Source organism: Etheostoma cragini, chromosome 22 (genome assembly GCF_013103735.1).
Source record: "Etheostoma cragini isolate CJK2018 chromosome 22, CSU_Ecrag_1.0, whole genome shotgun sequence".
Lineage (NCBI taxonomy): Eukaryota > Metazoa > Chordata > Actinopteri > Perciformes > Percidae > Etheostoma > Etheostoma cragini.
The window spans coordinates 10,885,687-10,908,312 of record NC_048428.1 but is presented as its reverse complement, the minus strand read 5'-3'; the positions used below and the strand labels follow the sequence as shown (position 1 = coordinate 10,908,312).

General features: G+C 39.7%; 1 protein-coding gene across 3 annotated transcripts in view; it reads right to left on the bottom strand.

Moving 5' to 3' along the window:
- The window catches only part of pip4k2aa (phosphatidylinositol-5-phosphate 4-kinase, type II, alpha a), a 36,730-nt gene extending 15,047 nt beyond the window's left edge, over positions 1-21,683 (bottom strand). For 2 of the 3 annotated variants that reach the window (XM_034862849.1, XM_034862850.1), the window contains exons 1-3: positions 20,614-21,683; positions 1,863-1,960; positions 1,620-1,716 (exon numbers count right to left, since the gene is read on the bottom strand). In XM_034862849.1, coding sequence (XP_034718740.1) covers positions 1,620-1,716; positions 1,863-1,960; positions 20,614-20,754 — 336 coding nt within the window. In that variant the 5' untranslated portion in view covers positions 20,755-21,683. The remainder of the gene's footprint in view (positions 1-1,619; positions 1,717-1,862; positions 1,961-20,613) is intronic. The other variant, XM_034862851.1, reaches the window with a different exon arrangement.
- Between the last annotated feature and the right edge of the window lie 943 nt (positions 21,684-22,626).

Below are 22,626 nucleotides of genomic sequence, written 5' to 3'. Positions count from 1 at the left end.
TGGCAAGCGGCCACTCCCACTGAAAATAAATTGCAGTCGCTATTTTGCTGTCTCTTGTAGCTTATGTAGCTGAGGGGTAAGTCTTCACTGCTCCATCTTTCCTTTTCTTTTTCTTTTTTTGTCACAGGCTGAAAATGTTAAAGAGGTCCTTTGCCTGAGGCTGGCATAGTTGAAAAGCTTTTTAAAGTAAATTCCTAATGGCTTTGTTTTAGTTAGTCATTTTCTCCAACTTTTGGAGTGTTTCTCCAACACTCCAAAAGGTTTATCTGTTTGCACTTCAGTAACCCTCCCAAAACATAATTCAATACTGCTAGCCCTGCTCATTAAAACTAATGGTTACTGTGCATGTCATCAAAAGAGCCTTCAGCTCGTGGTACCCATTGGCTGTAATGAGGAATATTACCTATGTAATTAAAAATAATACATACAGGCTTTTAGAGCAAGGCAAAACCGATACACTTTTTTGACCACAATGTGCCTAGTGCCTCATGAAGGCACTAGTTTAATGTTGAAAATTTCATGACATTCCTTTGCACTGGCCATTGTCTTAACACCCCAACTGCCCACTCACTGCAGCCAGCCGAACCCTAATGTAAACATGAGAGAAGGACAGCTGCAGCGAGCTGGGACACAACCACCTCTAAATACTGCCAACTCATTGCCTGCACTGGTAGAGGGGATTTACTAGGGAGTGGAAAATAAAGTAAATCAAGGCTATAACAAAGAGGGAAAGGTAAAAGTGCACGGCCCAAGGCACAAGCTAAGCGGCAGCTTTGGACGAGGGTTCATTTTTGTTTGTTTTTTTACATATTAAATAACTTAAACAAGTGACATAAGTGAATAATTCAAATTGTACGCCTCCACATTTCCAAAAAAAACAAAAAGCATCAGTGTTCAGCAGTGAGGTTTACCCAAATCTTTGGGTAGCTCTCAGGATTGCCTGCTTTTTTTGTTTGCATACTTTCTTTGAAACTTCTAAAAACATTACTCTCAAAACATATCAAATAGTTAGTAAAAGAGTAAAGTTTATTTAAGTATAATTTTTTTTGTAACATTCTATTTAGGTATTGCCATTCTCCAGCTGACCATCGCAAAAATGCAGTAGAATACAGGAAATCCCATCTACCAAAATCTGAATTTTCTGGGGGAGTACACCCAGACCCCCATCCCCATTTGCACCCATTTTTGCACAAATAGGGTAGGGAAGGAGGGCCCTTATGTATCTGTGCTCAGGGGGACAGTAACTCATAATGCGTCACTGTATCAACACATAACCTGACTGTATTAATTTAGAATGTAACATTACAGTGTGACATTTGTGTCAATTGTCACATATCACTGTGTCTAACACAGGGGACTCAACGTGGTTGGAGGGGGACCCAAAATTGATTTCGGCTTAAGGTCCCCAACAGACTTGGGCCGGCACTGAAAAACAAAACAATACCCTAGTTAAGACTGCAATCAAATTAGTTTTTAAATAGCTAACTTTTTAAAGTGTTTTAAAGAGCTTGTGGCACCAATGGGTTCCATGTACTAGATACATAAGGCTAGGATCCATTTAAGGATAATGTGTTGCCATGTGTTGATCAGTGGTAGTAATGTTGCTAGGCTTTTCATACCAAGAAGTCCTGATCATCAATGCCAAACCTCTCTCTGAGGTTTCGAAACACCAAAGGGCAGTATTCCTTGAACTTGAAATGGCTGGGCATGTTCTCCCTGTGTGTATAAAAAAACAAAAACAAAAACAAAAAAACAGAAAACACAAGTGATGGAGTTTGTGAGATGTTCTAGGTCCTAAATAATATTTCACCGAATGTTTAGTGAAATACAAAAATGGTATAACATATTTATGAAGACCTTACTTGTTGAAGAGGTGGTTGTCCACTTTTATCTTAGAATAGGCCTTGAAGTCGTCTGGCATGAGCATAATGGGAATCTGAACATGGCTTAACTCATTTATCTGCGAAGGAAAAAAAAACAACAGAAAGCAGGGGCGATCAGTGATGTATCTAGCAACACAAAGCAGTCTAAAACATGTTGGTAAAAATCTCACGTCACATTAGAAATGCTGGATGTTAAGAATTTAAGCCTTGGGATACAAAGGGGAAAAAGAGCATCTCACTGAGGCAAGCCCTAGACAAAGATTGTCAATCATTACCACTGATAAACATAAGGTGGTGATCAGTGGGATCAACACTGGCAGGAATCCTTGTAAATGCAGTGGAAACACCTAAAGGGAAAAAAACATGGAACATTTACATGCTTTGGACAACACAAAATCTGATGCAAGCCTGGTAGTGGAGCTTTGCAACCATTCCGGTTTTCTTTGTACATTCTTTCTAGATCTTAAAAATGTCAATGTGCTAACGGTGCACGTCACATCTTAACTCATGTGTCCCTTTCACAATTCAATATTATCCAACCCAATTGAGAATGTTGTTCAACAGACTGGTGGAAAGATCAGCGATCACATAACTTCTAGGGGTGGGAATCTCTTGGCACCTCATGATTCAATTCAGAGGCCAACAATTTGGTTCTAAACCGATACTCGATGCTACTATTTTTTATGTAGATTAAATGCGCAATTTTAAAAAATAGAAATCTGAGTGTGCTACTCAGTTTGCTAATTACTTGCTAGACATTTTGGCAAATATTTGTTTTACTGAAATGTTTTTTCTACTGAGGTTTTTATTTTGTAGTTATCCTGCTCTCTTGCCTAAACTCTAAGTTGTTGTCCATTATTCCATCTTCTATCAGTCACTCTGTTTTCTGATTTGTGCTTGTCAGGAGACAAAAATCTAAATCTTTTTTTTTTATAAAAAATTATTTACTTGTCTGCATCAAGCATCACATTTTTCTAGAGAGAATTGCAATGCATCTAAGAATTTGTTATTTTTCCCACCCCTCTCTGGCGATCCCTAATGTAGATACATATCGGATCGTCTTACAAGGGAGAGATGCACACCCCTAGTGATGACGTGTCTCTTTATGTGCATAACTTTAAAGGCAGATGAATAACTATTGTATGATAAAATGTTTAACAATATTGAATTTTTTTAAATTATTTTAATCAGGTAGTGAGTGTGGCTTGAGCTAAAATAAAGCATTTCATTTGTCTGTGCTCAAATCTGAATCTCTTTTCAGGTAAATTATGTGTCACAAACAATTGAGGACAATTAAGGCAGTGTTAGAACCACTAAAGTTCACTTTTTTGTTTTATTTTTTTACGAAATTACATAAACAAGATTTAAGACTTAACACTTGATTATATGACTTACATGATTATAACTGGTTGCACATTTATGGTCATGATTGGCCATCCAGCAAATGCAAAATTACAGCACACTTCAATAAACCTTGCACAATGAGTAAACAGTGGGCTTCTTACACATACAGAACATTGCTGCCAAAGTAGACCTGACATGTGTTGTGACTCAGGCACAGCTTGATACAAATATGATGTGTGTGTGTGTGTTTGTTTGTGTGTGTGTGTGTTTGTGTGTGTGTGTGTGTGGTTGTGTGGGTGCGTTTGTGTGTGTGTGTGTGTGTGTGTGTGTGTGTGTGTGTGTGTGGGTGTGTGTCTGCAGGCAGGAATGCTGGCAGATTGCTTAAATCTATTAATAACCTGCCATTCCACTGAGCACACTTGCAATGCAGGTGCAATGAATGAACTCAAACACTCAAAACTTTGATTGACAATAACATTAATAAAGAAACATGCCTGTGTGTGTGTGTGTGTGTGTGTGTGTGTGTGTGTGTGTGTGTGTGTGTGTGTGTGTATACAGTCCAGTCCCAAATGTAGTTTAAGCTTTATACATTTTTCACAGCTAGGAGTGTGCAGACAGATGGAAGAGGTAGTTTCACAATATCACAGTTTCAGCAGCTGCATTAAAGAAGGTAGCCAATATTTTTACCTTTGTGGATTGAATATGGCCCTGTAATGCTTCAGGAGTATTAGAGCAGATGGTTCAGAAAATGGCCATAGCATAATTGACTCACCAATGAAAGCATTTAGCATACTTAAGGTGGCCATTAAGAAGTATACTTTTTAAGATAGCATGCCTTCGACATGTTGGTGATCAGCTTGGGATTTGTTTTTTTGTTTTTTTCAATATAAATACACTACTACATGGCTAAGGCTTTCAATTGTATGATTACGGCTAGCACAAAAAAAGCCAACTGATAACAATTAGCAGTTTGGCCTTAAAAGAGAATTGATTTTATCCTATAGCCTCTTAAATTACTAAAAAACAAACATTTGAGTCTAAACTCTATCCCAATGGTTAAGTGTGTAATCTATGCCTTTTTGCTTTGATACTGGACAAAGTCTCCCGGCCATTTCCCCCCGCAGAAAGCTGCTACCAGCTAGGCTAAAGCTAATGTTCGGAGCCGCGACACTGGAAACGTAACACTAATCTACTACAGATCTAATCTACTCTGTGTCTGATCTAACGTAATTACACTGATTTAATTGTTCTTGGATACACAGGGTTTAATGCTAGTGCGCCTGGCAGGCAGGTCTGACAATTTATCAAACAAACAGAGGAAGCAACATGCAGTCACTGTCATTCACATTAGCCCGGATTAATAGGATTATCTGAATACAATTGTGTCATGCTAGCCAACCTGCGTATTTCTACCTAATTTCCGTCTTTAAAACCACTTCAGAAGAGTAACGTTACCCACAGTGCTTACTTACTTTGGTGTTTGTAAAGCATTAAAGAATGGTTCACTTTAGAAAAGATTAGTCATTTTCATGTTCTATGTGCACTCCCCTACAAAATCACCGCAGTAGTCGAGAATGATTTATTTTTTCCAAATAGAGCTTTTAATGTCATCTTTTAAAAATCACTTTTTCTTTTTTTGTATCGCAATATATATCGCAGGGGGAAAAAATATCGCAATGTATGATTTTTCCAATATCGTGCAGGCCTACTACTGGTCCACTCTTGAGATTAATGTCATTTTTGTGACCAGGTGAAATGGTACTCAGGATGTTGACGGAAGTGGAGATAGCAGCACAAATACTGCAAAAGTAATTACTACAGAAATAATTGTAAAATTAGCAAAATCAAAAGTCTGTTTTCAGGACAGAGCGAGTACTGGTCTGGACGATTATTGGCTGTAACATTCAGCATTTTTACGATTATCAGAATCATTTTTTTTATTCTAATAAAATGAATTAATTTTAAAATACGCTACTTTAGCTCTGATGCAAGTGGCCTTTCTCTTTCTATAGTCACCCTTCTGGAGCCTCAATCAATATCCCGCCCACAGCACTATCTAATTGGTTATATGTCCCAAGTAATAGCCTATCAACATCACTGAAGGCTGCTGTGATACAGACTGTCAAAGCTGCGAGCAGAGCAACATTTTTTTGAACATAAGGCAGAAGACATTGCTGAAGTTACAATAAACTTCACAATCGCCCATGCTGAATTTGCAAAAACAATCCTGTTTCCGCTCGTTATGTTTTGCCGTCACAGCAATAAAAAAAACTAACCCACTGTAAAAGCTTACATATCAGAATTGTGGAATCTGTTTTGATACGAAGACTCATCAATAAATACAATATGTGTAAAAAAGAACTCTGACCCACTGAATTGACTGGTCAATTGTAAAACAAATCTTAATGCTGAAGTCTGCAAAAGCTTGTCCAGTGATGTGCAAAGGTCTGCCTTTGTACAGTATTACAACTTTGCCTTTTACCAGCTCAGCAAACATGCATAAACTGTTCACAGTAGCATTTCAAGAATAAGGCTTTACCTTGCATACAGCACTTTAATGTATTCTCACAACAGATGAGAGCTACAATTCAAACTGAATATGTCTGCACTTTAAAATATCCTTTGGGATTACTGTAAGCTTTTAAGCAAATGAAAAGAAAAGAGAAGAAGCATGAGAACATAGAATTAGTGTGCAACAGAAGATAAATTAACAGGAAGAAAAGATAAAGGCAGAGAAAAAACAGAAAAAATAAGGTAGGTTATCTAAAAGGAAGGAATGCATGAGGAGAAAAAAAATAAAATATGGAAAGGAGGGCATTACAGAGACAGAGCAAGCAGAGAATCCAAGTCCACAGATGCCATATCCGAGTACGTTTCAGTGCCTTGGTGTGACAGACACCACCGTCACAGTGATGCTATGGCACAGATGCATCCTGGGTACTCAGTGGGGAGATGTCGCCTAATCAACAAAGCTGTGTTTCACACAAGCACAGAGACAATGCCTGATCTTACCAAGCACAAATGCACGTATGCAAAGGCACTAGTGGGCACACACAAACTCCACTTCTGCAAGCACTTTGCACTATTACTGTTTTAGTAGGAAATGTTCCTCTTCCTAAAGTTAAATTCATGCTAACCTAAAACAAACTGTAAACAGAGATCAAGTGAGAGTCTAAGACAGAATGACTAGCTATTTTCACAATATGTTATGCTTTGACAGTCACTTAATGTACCATTTTTCGTTTGGATGGTAGGTGCAGCAATGATTTTTAACACTGCTGCATTGCAAGTTTTTGCAGACAACTACATGGAGGTACAACTAATCCAGTACATCGTCATGACCATCTCTTGGAGTACCTAATCTACAACAAGTAAAGCAGTACTCCTATTTCTATTCTAGGCTCTTGTCATAATTTCTATCCTGAGTAGCTCTTACGTTTTGTTTTATCAGATGCCTCCAGCATTTCTGACTATCTTCCTGCAGCTATCAAACTTGCAGACAAATTTCACACCACCACTTCCTGTTTGTCTCCATGGTGATGATGACTGGTTTTCCGGCCCAGTGTGAAGCAAGCCTGTGTTTTTGCTCCATTGTACAGGAAGTTGGTGAAGAGAGCGTGCTCTGTCAGCAGCATGGCATATGCTTATCTTTTGAAAAATGACAGTGATAGATGACTCGCTCTTAGCAGATGACAATCCAATAATAGTGTAGACTGCAGTGAGATTGTAACAAAATCTGGATCTAATAATAAAAAGGACTAGGTCATTTCTTAGGTGCAAGATATAGAAGGGTAATGGAAATATGCAGAAGAACTTCTCCCAAAGGAAAGAAGCAAGACTAATCAGGCATGCCACCAGGAGGGAGGGAGACATTTGATATGGAACAGGAACATTTTGATATTGAGTGCTTTATGGTTCACTGGCTCCAGTGTCACCAATACATGAAAAAAAGAAGAAGCCTGGATTGGTCCTCATCCAGGATTGGTATCTCTATTTACTAATGACAAATCACTTATACTTTAATATCTTACTTTACAAACTGTAATTCAACAAAGCCACAATGTAGCCACAAGCACAAGAAAACATAATCAATCACAAAACATCGGTATAACAGACGCTGAAATATTTTCTTCCATAGTCCAACAGCATCTTAGCCGGGATTTAAGTATAATGCAACAGCCCTGTTCTCTACCTATTTTAACATTCCCACATCTTACTTTTGTGTCCCAGTTAGGCCTGGGCAATACACTCACCTAAAGGATTATTAGGAAAATAATAAATTAATTGGTTTCTTGAACATGACAATGAGTTCACTGTACTAAAATGGCCCCTACAGTCACCAGATCTCAACCCAATAGAGCATCTTTGGGATGTGGTGGAACGGGAGCTTTGTGCCCTGGATGAGCATCCCACAAATCTCCATCAACTACAAGATGCTATCCTATCAATATGGGCCAACATTTCTAAAGAATGCTTTTAGCACCTTGTTGAATCAATGCCACATAGAATTAAGGCAGTTCTGAAGGCAAAAGGGGGTCAAACACAGTATTAGTATGGTGTTCCTAATAATCCTATAGGTGAGTGTATATCGATATCATGATATAAGACTATATATCATTGTCTCAAGCTTATGGGTTTATTTTCAATTAGACGTGTGTCACCCCAATACAATCTTTCGTCATTAGTCAAGTAACTTTTTTTAAATGTATACAGCTAAAGGCTGCTCTCGGCTCTTGCAGCAAGCTGTCAATTATGTGGGGGAAATAGGACATGTGTTTGGAAGAAATTACTTCTTGATAGCCTGCGAGTGTGCACTTCCCCTATGCCAATTTACAAGACATTAGCGTCTAAGTGGCTTTAATTAAAGTGTAATCAAGACTGACTGATCATGCAATTAACCAATATATAAAGTGTAAACATACTGGGAGGAGGTGCGGTTTTGCAGTCTGGTAAAAGCTGTGCTCCAATCAATGCAGCACAGCAGTAGTTGCTGCCGTATTTTTTCTAAAGCAACAGCTTCCAAACTAATCCACCAACACATCAAAATGTTTTCTCGGGCGCACTGATAGCTCAGTTGTTGAAGCGGTATATATGCATATACATAGATGTTTACTCCTCTACGCAGCGGGCCCGGCTTCGACTCTGACCTGTGGTCCTTTGCTGCATGTCATTCCCCCTCTCTCCCCCTTTCACCTCTTTAGCTGTCCTGTCATTAAAGGCCTGAAATGCCCCCAAAAAAATATTTCCTCAAGTAACACACACAAGGTCACTTGCTTAATATCATCAGTCCTGCACTTTTAAGGCGTGGATAAAATATACAAATCCCCCTGGGCTTTAATCAACTAACGTGCTGGAATATTTGTTCACCACCACATGACAGATGACATATAAAGCATAAAGATAACTATATGCAGTATGGACACACCCAGCTAAATGAAGATCTGCCCTTTAACAGGCAGAAGTAAGCATCAAAGGTCACATATAGCTATAGTACATTGTGTTACGTGTGGCCCTTTCACTGACCACTTAACAAGGCTATCACATAATCACCTGACCTATTAACAATCCCAGAACCATTCATAGTATGTCACAATTTTAACAATATCCACATAAATATAAATCAATCTTCCCTTAGAAAATACCTATTAGGTGGAAAGCCCTAAACACAGAACAACAATGATATCTGGGTGTGGGTATCACAGATGCATTGGCTTGTCCGTAAACTTAATTATAGCAAAATAGGAAGAATAGGAAATTTACATTTATCAGTGTTTTAATTATCAGTAAAGATGAAATCACTGCACAGTTAATGTACTAGTTTAATGCCTAGAATGAGTACTGATACATCTGCTTTAAACCACACCCAAAGATCTGTCACTCACAATTTAACTTAAAAAGTGACCATTACAGCCTGTATGTGAACTAGATCTGTGGAACAGCTTTAACTTTAGTGGGTAGCCCTTACTCCCACTACTCCCTCTGCTTGCGGAGGTCAGCCATAATGAAGACGCACTAATGACAAAAGTAGAGCAGTGGTAAAGTAAAAAGACTGCAGCATCTATGTGTGTGTGCTAGTGAGAGAGACAGAGACAAACAGGACCATAGACAAATGCCACCAACTACCTGAGTAAGACATCTGCCGGGTACTTAAAAGCTTATGGTAGTCATCTTAAATAGCGAGACGTCTGCATTTACATCAGACACCAACAGCTCATTCGTCTATTTCAGTCAGTGAGCCACTTAATCACACACACACTTACTGTTTGCAATCCTCATAGTTTGTTTACATGTGTGTATGTATATATCAATATGCATTAAGTATGTATGTATAAATGTATTATGCACTATTCATATACTTACTTACCGCAGTACATAGTCCTCAAATGAGTATGTCTACCTTTTTTGTTGTTTTTAGCCATGTGTCTATTTCTGTGTATGAAAATAGAGGGCAACAAAAGGCCGGATTAAAATTCCTCGTATGTGTTTACTTGGCCATTAAAGCTGATTCTGATACAAGAAAGGAAATATGTCTTAGACCTACTGAGTCTTAGACTACATTAGATTGTGCCAGGTATACCAAGCCTGTGTATAAATTAGACAAACATTATTCAATGTCAGCATCTCCTTTGCCGCTAAGTTCTTACAACAGACTTGCTCCTATCTGTGTTTAAACACTACATTACACAGGACTAAGGTGAAATAAGATTACACAGAAATTATAGTTGTCATCAAGAGGTACACACATGCAGACAGCTCAGCCAGTCTGTTGTTAGGTCAGTGCTATGACAGGCCAGCTATTAAAGGATATAGTGGTTTAGTGGTTGCTGCCCGGCAATACGCCACATCGCATCTGGGCAAGGAGTGTGCCACGGGCCCATGGCACAGCGACTCTGTGGCTAAGAAAACACACAAGTACTGTAGGCACTTGCTTAGGCCTACATGTTTGCATGCAGCTGTGAATACAATTTTCTTTTCTTTAATACAAGTTGTTTTGAGACACAAACTGGATCAGAACTACAAGAGTTCATGTCATTGCCTCAGGGTGCCAGGATGTGAGGCTTCAGCTTTTTGTATTTCCTCACCCATAATCACCACACATATTAGCTGTAGGTCACTAATGCAGATATTTATAGAATCTTATGCAATCCACAGAGCTAGTCACAGCTACTCTGAGTCAGATAGCGAGTCAGGACACAAAAAAGGGAAAAGAGAGGGGGACAGTGTATGAAAGTGCGCCAGGCAGGAAAGATATAACAAAAAAGGGGCTATGAGTAAAATATGAATGTGAGAATGAACCTGAAGGGTGGGGAGAGTTTAATGGAGGTATCAAAAGTAAAGAATAAAAAACTTTAAGTAAAACCTGAGGAACGACTTAAAATTTGCCTACACTAAAGTATTCTGGGAAAATATGAACAGGAAATAGTTATTTTTCATTTGCTATTTGTATGATAAGAGGGAAACTAGTAAAGACGTACCTTCTACCAACTCACACTTTTACCAATTAAAAGACCTGCTTTTTCTTGAAAAGGTCCTGTGAATTAATAACAATAAAGATACATTTGTTACAAGCAATTTTACTGTCTCTATGCCTGTGACAATAAAACAAACATGTGAAAAATCAACTTAACATAATAATCTTTACTTTTCTTTACTTTAAAAGGGCAGGAGCAGGTGGCATGCAACAGCAGGTTAGGAGCAGCTGGACTCAAAACTATGACTACACAGTGGGGGACAGAGTGTGACATTGCAGCTTTCCAGCTAGAGACAAATGTCAAAAGCAAAAGCAACAGTGGACACATCAAGAACTAACAAAAAAAATGGACAGACAGGAATACATCCCTTTTACAGACTCAGAAATTGTGTTAAGGTGAAGCTGTAAACCAGATTCTGATCCATTTTCCACAGCAGAAATAGAGATTCCGGCACAAGGTGTTAGCCACCTTGAAACAATATTTAGAATAGGCTTGTCACGCAGAAAACCATTATTTTTGTTTCACTGTTAGGGCCTAAGTCCATGCAAATAAATCCTGCATAGTCTGTGTTGTCCCCAAGTGTCTGGTCATCGAACTTAACACCACTTCCAATTAAAGGGTGAGACCTGAAGTGAAATATCACTGCAGGGGTTCTGCAATATTCACCCACAGCAGATGTTTCACCAAAATCTTTTTTTTTTTTTTTAGAAACAAAATGGGCCATTCATTAATCTCTGGGATGCTTTGGCCTTTTTAGGATAATTTCCGTGCAGGCCCAAACAAGTATTGATGTATTACAGAGCCTTTTTGGCTTAGTGTCTACTATGTTCATGTCAGCACAAGAGAAGAGATAATGGTTATTTCTCTGACATTGATATTAAGTGAGGAAGAAGGCTAGTTTCACAAGCATACAATAAAAAGGGGGACAGTGTACCATTTAGGCTCAGGCTGCGTTTATTGTTTAAGCACCAGTATTGGAAAAAATCTAATCGATACCCTATCCTAACGAGTACCACCACCACAGCTCGAAAGGGGCCTAACTTGAAGCTAGTGGCGTAACTTAAAGGGGCGGGTCTGGAAGCAGGGGGCGTAACTTGAAGGGTCTTGCATATTGCAGACGGACCAACTTTGCATTCTAAAACGTGCGGGATACTAGCCGCAGCCGACCTGTCAAGCACCAGTGTTTCAGTCATGGGAGCGCTGTAACTGTTTATTCTCCCGGGTGGTAGTTGCAACACTAGTTGCAGTCTTCTCCTGAACAGAGGTGGTGCTAATGAGAAAAGGCTACCGACGTTGCTATTTCTACAGACTAGAAGAAGAAGAAAAAGGTAAACAACGGCAGAACTAGAAGCAGAAGAAACTTGCCGTCAGTGCTTCGATTTGATGACCTACTTAATTGGATCAAGCTTTTCATTCCTTATAAAAAAACTCATCTTAACCCAGTACGTTTACAAGATAGACTTGCAGTCACTCTGAGAGTCCTGGCATTTGGTTATCGGCCTTTAGCAGGTTTAGATGTTTTACCATGGTGCTCCCAGAGTAATAACAGTAAGTAAGTCTGGTTTTCAGAAGGCACCATAGTGGATGTTTTTGACTGACAGGCCACAGTGGATATCGAGGGTGGGAGTTACATTTTTCAAAACCTATGTTTGCATTCTCAAGCCTCCCCTTTGATGCATTCCTTTGCTGTGTCCTATTTATAGGTTGAGTTTACTTTTGCAAACTCCCTGCTGTACATCAACACTTCCGAAATGCATTTTCACACAGTAACACAGTGGCTCAACCTGGTGACCTGGCATGGAATGTTATTTTTATGTTGCCAATGGTATGACAAACAGAGTTCCTAATCAAGTGGTGAGAAACACAGCAGGGTAGGTAGCCTAAGGCATAAGAAGGAAATGTGCTGGTGGGAGTCTTGCTCTGTTTTATGCAATCCAAGAGAACAACTTGACATTGTAGATTTTAGATTGAGAGAAGATTGTAGAGACACCTGAATCAGACCTAATGAAGTCCATGATATGAGCCCGGATTACTCACTCTACTGGACATGCATGGACAAACACCAGGGCTCAACATTAAGGTTTGTCCGGGCAGGTGGATTTTTATGTAGAAGAAAAATGTACTTGCCCCACTGGACAAGTTTAAACTCAAACTAAATAAAATGCCATATTACTTCACGTTACGTGCCACTCATTATGTCTATTTTACCAGCTGGTAGTCTTTCTGACTACCAGCTAAAGTCAGAAAGATTCGATTGGCCAATTAGGAGTCGGTTCAAGTAATAATCGCCCGCAGTTTAAATATACATTTTTACCTGCCTCAGAAGAACAGTGGTGGAGAATGGAGTGGAGAGTGATGTTTCTTCAGGCTCCGCAGCCCAGCCAAGTGCCAGGGAAAGCACCAACAAGAATTAACCTTACAACCATACGGATTAAAAATGGAAACAAAATGTGTGAACAGCTGGCGAGATTAATTCAACTGGGTGTGTTATGAAGAAGGAGTAATGTCCTGAGGCGGATGCCAAGGACAACCCAACTTGGCTGACCAGCAAGTGAAGTTAGCTAGCATCGGCAGCTGTTTACCTAGCAAAGGTTAGCAACATTTGTATTACAGCCCTAGTGATTTTTAAAGCCAATACAAATATTTGGTTAACAAAAAACCCGGTATGCCAATATATATGTAAAAAACAAAACAAAAATACAGAAATGTATTAGTTATTTGTATTAATTTATGAATTCTCACTAAAATATGTTGATAATTGTTATTATCACAAATTTGAGATTTTAACAGAACAGAGGAACATCAACATATATTAAGTTCTGATAAATAAAATGTTTAAAAATACAAACTTAAGATATGAAACTTTAAGTCCTTTGAACAAAAACACAGTAACAAAAAATATATTTTGTTGACAACAGGGAAGTTGTAAAGCACCCTCTGGTGGACAAACTATGCAACGCCAACACTCAAAACATGGTTCACCGTCCGTTATTTTATTTTTTAAATATTCATTTATCAGAATCACTTATTTGTCATTCTAAATGATTGTGATGAATGAATATTTATTTTGATTTTATTTTTTAAAATACTTATACAATTATAAATCTTGACCCGGACAAGTGACTTTTGTTCATGGACGAGTGAAACGTAAATGTACTTGTCTAAAAGACAAGTGTCTTAATGTCAAGCCCTGAAATATAGATAGATCTTCTGAATGCCAATCCATCTAACACTGAATTAAGATTTTAGGAAATATATTTTTTGTTTTAATATGGTTTCTGTAGGAAAAAAACATGACAAACATTGTTAACGTTTGTCAATGCTGTAAAAATGTGTAGAATAAATATTAAATTTCAACATTTCTGTCAACGAAGTTTACGTCATAGCCTCCGACACACGTTTCTATCAGTAAGGCGGGATGCTAGGCAGGTGGCTGTTGTAAACAAAACGGCGGCTGTGTGATGGGCCATGGATCCCAAAGGGAAAAAGAGAAGAATAACTGAGGAGAACAGAGGATTCAACGTTTCTTGGATCGAATCATTTGCATTCGTTGCCAATGCGGAAGGATTGCCTGAATGTTTGCTCTGTAGCGAGAAGTTGTCAAATAACAAAAAGAGCAATGTGGAAAGACATTTTCAGGGAAGGCATGCTACATTTGCAGCCGAGTACCCAGTTGGTAGTGAGAGAAAAAGTGTGATTGCATTACTTCTGGAGAAATTAGAGAAGCGCAAAAATAGATTTAAGAAGTGGATTGCATCTCCAAACTCCACTACTGCTGCAAGTTTTGTTGCAACCCGGGAGATAATAAAACACGGCAAACCGTTCACAGATGGTGACTACATGAAGGAGTCATTTATCAACATATCAGAACACCTATTTGCAGACTTCCAAAACAAAACCGAGATAATACAAAAAATTAAAGACATGCCTCTCTCCGCTAAGACAGTGAAGGAAAGGGCTATAAAATGGCAGGCAACATCACCGATCAGCAAATCAAGGACATTAATTCAGCGCCAGCTTACTCAATTGCCTGTGATGAGTCCTGTGATGTGATCGATATTGAACCGACTGCGCTTTTATGCAGGTATGTGAACTCGGATGGGCGCAAGAAGAAATGATCCAATTAATACCACTGAAAGGCCAAACACGGGGGGAGGACATATGTGAGGCTGTGCTGAAGTGTTTAAATGACAATGGGATAAACACCAACCACCTGATTTCAGTGGCTACAGATGGGGCACCCAGCACGGGAGGATCAAAAAGGGGGTTTGTGACTTTGCTACAGAAAGCATTGGATCGAAATCTGCTTGCATTCCACTGGATCTTGCATCAAGAGGCACTGTGTGCACAAACATTCCCATCGGAGTGTATGGCGGTGATGAACCTTGTGATCGAGATGGTGAACAAGATAATTGCAAAAGCATTGAACCACCGTCAGTTCCGTGCATTGCTTGATGAAGTTGACAGCAAATATTCCAATCTCCTGCTACACAATAAGGTCCGACGGCTGTCCAGGGGTGAGGTTTTGCGCCGCTTTGCGCCGCTTTGTCGCTTGTTTAGAGCACGTGAAAACATTTCTGAAAAGCAAAGACCTATACTACCCGCAACTTGAAGATACCGAGTGGCTCGAAAAACTGCACTTTATGGTGGATATGACAAGCCACCTAAATAAGCTGAATGAAAGTCTGCAGGGGCGGGGAAACACTGCACTTCAAATGCTGGAAGCTGTTCTATCATTCGAGCGCAAGCTGACTGTCTTTGCCAGAAATGTACAGTAAGGCACGCTCTCCCACTTCCCCTCCCTGAGAGAATTCAAAGAAGCCCTTCACGATCACACACTCAACGGTGATTATTTGCAAAATACGATCGTTGATATGCAAACTGCATGAGTGAGCAGATTTTGCAATTTCCGAAAGGAAAAAATGACACTGTCTTTCCCTGTCACACCCCTGGAGATTGACCCGTCCTTGTTGAGCACATTTCCAGGAGTAAATCAAGCTGACCTTGAAATGGAAATGGCTGATATAGCCGACAAAGACTTATGGGTGTCCAAATTCAAATGGCTGACAGCCGAGCTTGAAGACGTCACTCGCCAGAAAGCCCAGCTTGCCCAAAGCCACAAATGGAGCGAAATTGAAAGCCTCCCAACACCCGAGAAACTTGTCTATGACACATGGAATGCTCTTCCTGACAGTTATAGGAACATGAAGACATATGCATTTGGAGTATTATCCATCTTTGGATCAACATACCTGTGCGAGCAGATATTCTCAAACATGAACTACATCAAATCAAAATATCGCACCCGTCTCACAGTTGAGAGCTTGCAGTCCTGCGTCAAGATTAACGTTGCATCTTACATGCCCGATGTTGAGAAGCTGACCAGTGACGTCCAAAAACAGAAGTCACATTAAACGGGTAAGAACACAATCCAGTCATAGGCACATTTTTAGTAACAAAGTAGCTGTTTTTATAAAGTGATATCTGATTTTTGTCCGTATATATTTGGAGTGACACTTAGGGATATTATTGTGTTTTGTTGCTCAGGTCCGAGCATAGATGCGGTGGTTGCGAGTCAAAAGAGAAGAGGACGCTGCTTCGTTTTACTCCTGCACTGACTTGCTTGACATTTGCACAGACGTCAAACTTGAACTGTATTTATTTGATTTTATATAGGCCTACTTTACCTTTTCAAAAGGCTGATGTTTTATTTATTTTTTAAATGTAGGCTGCGTTTTATTGCACTCTGTTGCCCAGATTGGGGGCGTTATGCACGTTCCGTTTTGTTTTTTAGAATCCTCAAAATAAAAATGACATCAAAATTCTGATTCATAACTGATTAATATTGTAATGAAGTTAAATTTGAGGCGGCATCACACAACAGAGTAGTCACGTGGTGCGTCATTCTCTAAAGGATGCACTGCAGGAAAAATAAACCTTTAATCATGAAGGCGCATTATGTATTTGTAGTTAACTTAGTCATTTCGACAGTAAGCTAATATAGCTACTATAGGTACATACAGTGTTGCCTTCAAAATAAGGCTTCTATAAAGCTTTTATTTTTTTGCGGCTCCAGACATTTTTGTTTTTTGGTCCAATATGGCTCTTTCAACATTTTGGGTTGCCGACCCCTGACCTATACCATTAAAGTGAAGGAATTGGTGTGCTTTCCCACATATAGCTGTGATAACTGACAATGCATCATGTTCATCTTTCTCAGGCATTTCAATTGACATTCAAAAAGTGAAGGATTAATGAGTACTGCATAGCTACATTAGGGTTGAACAATTCATCAAATTTGAATCACAATCCCAATTTTGACTTCCCACAATCAAATTTGCGTGATCGATAGATTTTTTAAGTGCGTCATTTCATAAAACACTCAAGTTTTTTTTTTGCAAAGCCCATCTAGCGCTCCTTAAACCCATGTCTGATCATGAACCAGTCAGAGTTGCTCCCTGAAACACGCAACGTAGTTTCTAGATGGAGACAGTCACAGAGGACAGAGGAAACGTGAGGAAAATTCAACAGATAGCAATCGGTCATACCTCAGTCTCAAGGTTTACCAGTTTACCAGTAAACACAACATTTTTCCCCGTCTGTGTTGTTTTTCAGACAACAACAGTGACCTGTGCTAGTCGGTGCTAATTAGCGTCTGTTAGTTCACAAGGCTCTAGGGCGCAAGTAATATTTTTCCTATAGGTTGCACCTGTGCACCTAATGTCCTTGCATACGCTGAAATATGTTTATATGGATATGGTTTAATTTTGTGTTACATGACCCATTTCTTCTGTAAAGCAATGGCTGTGTTGGATCTATCCTCTTACTCTCTGCGCAGCCCCGCCACACAGTGGCGCCAGTCCACACTTTTGATATTTTTTCTACAGTTTTAATTGTTATTAACACAGCTGTATACATTTAAGCATGAGTGAGGGTTTTTACCAGTGTTTCCACTGGTAACTCTATTGTTGAGGTGGCCACGGCAAAGAAACATAGAAGTTATTTAATGCAACTAATTTCAGTTGGTAGAGTAATAGCATGTGAGATGGAGCATCCTGGACCTGGGCGAGAGATGTGATCCATGGCCAGAATATTTGAGTTCATAAAAATGCAGCGCAGTGACGATACAGATATTTCATACACACAACACGTGTAACTCTGCTGACCCACCATTCAACCCGTGCTGGACCCATTCATAATGAGTCAGCTGTCACTCTGTGAGTATGTCCATTGCACTCCCTCTCTCTCCCTAGCTCTTTTAATCGGATATTGTTAATAGCTAATTTTCCTTTACATGTGTTGCTCAAAAGCGTCAATTTGTTTTAATTCTACATAATCTAACCAACCACGTCAGAAACACCTGGTCCTGTATGCTTTACGTTGAGCAATGCCACCCTATGTTCAACATGACATATGCAATTGAGACTAGATGAAAAGAACAGCTGTTAAAATTTGACGCCAGGCACATGCTTTGATGGTTGCAGTACTACTGTGTAAAAAACGGTCAATCAACTTTTGCATTGGTATAAGTGTAGTGTAATGTGTTTGTTTAGCGAGTGTGAGGTTGAGCAAGAGAGATAGAGAGTGACAGTAGATTTGATCAGAACAGATGGATGTTGGTGATGAGAGAAGAAAACAAATTAGTAGTAAAGTTGTCAAGGGTAGAAAATTAGTTTCTCCGTGACTTATTACTGCAGCTTATCAAGAACAATTAAAGTTCCAGAGTCCTGCTTTTCAAAGGTTGATTCTAAAATGGATGGTCCAGAGCAAGGGGGGAAGGCCTGTCCCGCCTCCGATTGGTTGATCAGAGATGGTTAGGTTAGGTTTAGGCATGAGGAGTGAGATTGGTTACAACATTTTTACAGAAAAGCTTTGAGTCACAGCCATAGTTAGTGTTCACTTTAGTTTGTGCGATTTGTAACAATACTGTTACTTACAGGAGATCAGTGATATTCATATTTATTGGCTAAAGAAAATCACAATTATATTATTGTCCCATATCGTTCAACTCTACTCGTAAGTTCTCAACCCAATACAGACGTTTTGTGTTAGACGAATAGATTAAGGCATAGTCCACACGTACACTGGCATTGATTTTTTATTTTTTTACATTTTCCCATGCGTTTTGGCCTTTCGTCCATACACAAACAGCGTTTTAGGTCACTGTAAACTGAGCTTTTGAAAGTCTCTGACCATGGTAAAGACTTTTAACATTTTTGGCTTGAAACTTCAGAGTGTGCACCGTTATGTTCTTTGTTAGGTTTTGCAAATGGGGAGACATTCCTTGGTATGGCAAACATGCCCTAAATAGTTCTGGTTACAGGCTTGCCAGCAGGACCTTTTAAATGTAATAATACTTTAATATTACTATACCATTGTATTGTGGAGAGGCCTCAGAATGCGCTATGGAGGTCAATGCTACAATGTGCATAATCTACACGCCGTTTTATACTTCTGCGAAGGCTCCATGCAGAGCTTTTGCCATAGCCTACGTAAGTGGCCTGGTGTGGTACTTGTGCGCTGATTTTATCAGCAAAGAGAAACAGTGGTCACAAACTGTGCATTTCAAGATAATATCTACAAAGTATGGCATATTGTATATAACAAGTTCAAATAGCAAAAATTTTGTCTTGCAGCCTTGATATAACCCACTTTGTGGTGATGTTTACAGTGGCCATTTTGTTCTAGTTTCACAAAGCGTTTATGCAATGTCAATTTACCTATATAATAAGGCTTTTTCCGAAAAATGTCCAAACAGTATTCCTCTGACTGATTACCTTAATATAAAATTAATATTAATGTCCTGACATCTGTTATGGAACATGACATGTATTTACATTCCTACTGAGATGAGGAATTATTAAATTAATCTGCAAAAGCAGCCACTGCTGGCTCTACTGTTTCATACTGTCTGTTAACCACTGCCACACGCAGCAAAAAAAGCAGAGCAACCACAAGCAGATATGAAAACAAGCAAGAAAGCAGAGCAACATTCTGCATCAAATGGCCAAATTTTTTTCTACTTTATATAAACTTTACTATTATCATCTTTTATGATTGGCTACCCCATGGGAAAAATGTCCCCATGAATAGACATGTATATACTGAATGAATAAATACGTGATTCTGCTCACTTTCTGCTCAGCTCTTTTGTTTACAAAGCAGTTATCCTCAACCAAAACACCAGATAAAAAGTTCGGTAAACAGGCTGGCTTTAATGTAATAACCATGTTGTAATTTTTAGAAAGAATTTGAGTAGGATGAAAGGATGAAAGAGAGGCTATATATTAATAACATGGTTGAAAAGGTTAAGGACCTAAAAGGACCACAGATTATACATACGCCTTGTTCTGTTGATTGAGCCATCTCCTTGTGCATTAAAATAATGTGTGTAAAACACATGTAAAAGGTTTAATACTTGGAATTTGGTGCCAAAAATATGTGTATGTCCTCTGCTTGCCAAGTTTGCTCTCTCTCTCTCTCCAACGTATAAGTTTTGGCCCAGTGGAAAAAATTCAGCAAAGGAAGAGAAAGAAAGCAGAGATAAGCTGTCTTGTATTGGAAGATCTGCTCTCTCATGACATAGACCCCTAGCAGCTTATCCTACATATGCACAACAGGAAGCAAAAGGAAGTTCGCTGCACAAGCACACGCACATACATACATACATTTTTAAGTGCGTACACTAACATTATGCAAAACTAAACTTCACAAGGCAACATAACTGACACATTTACATTGACAGCACTACAGCCAACCGCCGGACAGCTGTCAGCTCGTATGTGTCAATTAACTGCAAGAACACAAATACTTATTTATAGTTGACAGCGTTTATGGCTTATTAATGTGCCATATCAAGGTCCAGGGACACATAACTGTGGATCATCATGTGGAGATTTGGTGGTTTGACTCACCGAATGGTTGACTCCCCACATAAGCACGCTGAGCAGAGGGTCGCTGGCACGGAAGAGCTTTACTTTCTGAGCAACGAAGTGTTTCTTCTTGGTCTTCGTTTTGCTCGCAATTGCTGCGGCAATGCTGCTCGCCGAAGCCATCTTTAAGCAAACTGGCTGGTTATTGCAGTCTGTGCGATAATCTTGACAGGGTGTCTTTCCTTAAAACTGGCACAGTGGCCACTAGCTCACGACTTAGTTATACTAATTCTACACATTTAGCCAGCTTGCAAATCAAAGTGTCCAAATTATTTTCTTCATCCAACTATCCCACACAGCTTGGCTTACGCTATGGCCCTAACGTTACCTCGACAAGGAATGATAGTAGACAATGCGTTTTGTAAAGCTAATACTGTTGCTCTCCTTCGCCTAACAGTCCGCCGCTTCCCTCAGCCCACATCATAAGTCACCTCTCTTCCTTCCTTGACTAGTCTGGAGCTCTCCGCACCCCTGTGATGTGAGGTCTCACTGAGCTGGCGTTAGCATAGCCGAGTAGCTTGCTAGCTAGCAAACATTAACGATAAATTCAGTAAAATCAATGAACGTATAAAACAAGAGTATTGTCAAGCTGCGTCACAAATAACACACAACGTATTATTCAGCCTTAAAACAAATGATAAATGACACATTAAGGATGCTGAACAACTAATAAACGCTCTAACAGCTAACGATAACGCTAGTCCCTCCGACCTTCGCTAGCGAGCCAGCTATCTAACGTGACGGCACAAAGCAGAACCGGACTCCGTTCAGCAGCTAGCGTTAGCTACCATTAGCATGCAAGCTAACTATTAACAAGACAGGAGCTCACAACTAGCAAGCTCAGCCCTTCTCCCCTCCGCGCTTGTGATCAGTCCGTAGAGATGACAGGGGTGTTCCCTGTCATGTTTTTGCCCCGTCTGAATTAGAACGCTGAGGAGCGGTTATTTAGACGTAAAATCAACGGGCGTCAACTCCGTCTTCATCACTGAGGTTCATGTGTGCTGCTGTCAACTGACAGCTCGATGAAGGGGAAGTGACACACAGCGGTCTGCAGTGTCTGCTACGCTGATTCGCTGCAACCCCCTCCCTCCACCGGGCCTAAGCTACTTTTCTGTGCTTTTTAATAACAGTCTAAATTTGCATGTATATTTTAAATTGGCAATTGAAAAGTAATGACTTAGTCAAAAGAGTAGCATGCGTAGAATTAGCTCAGTATTTGAGTGGATATCCGGAATTTCCTCAGGCGTCTGAGGTGAATCTAATCTCTGCCTTGCTTTCCTCACCACAGTGCACCATGCAGCGCACAAATCAGACCCTCTCCACCGTATTCCTTCCCTGTTTTTCCTCAAAGCTGACATTCATGATTATTGTTGTCTGGACACAAGCGGTCAGGTCCTTTATGTCTTTCACGTAGGCCTTTTCATCTTTTCATTTCTGTCTGTGATCAGGCCCACACAGTGGACACACCATTCATTGGGCGATTCACATTTTCATGGGGCCAAATGATAGTAAACGCTCGTGCGTTGGCGCGCGTGTAATAATACTGCATTAGTAGAAAAAAATCGGTACATCATCCACCATCCCCCATCCTTGCTTGCTTTCGTTTAGATTAATCTCATTTCAGACAGAAGGGTGATGTACCACAAGGTCATTTGGTTTTCTGGTGCATATACTGTGCTGTTTCCACTGGCACATTGCTGGATTAGTGCCTCTCAGGAGGACTATAGCTCATTGGCTTTATGACTCACTCTTCACAGCAGCACATTTACCTAAATACTATTCCAATGACACACACACACACACACACACACACACACACACACACACACACACACACACACACACACACACACACACACACACTTGCTTGGTATTAAGTGGGGTTATACGAAACTGTTGGTACGATTGTCATAGAAACATCATTGTGATGAACCAAATTGATATGATAGGCAGTGAATAGAGAGAGGAGGTGTGAAGAAACAGTATGAAGAATTA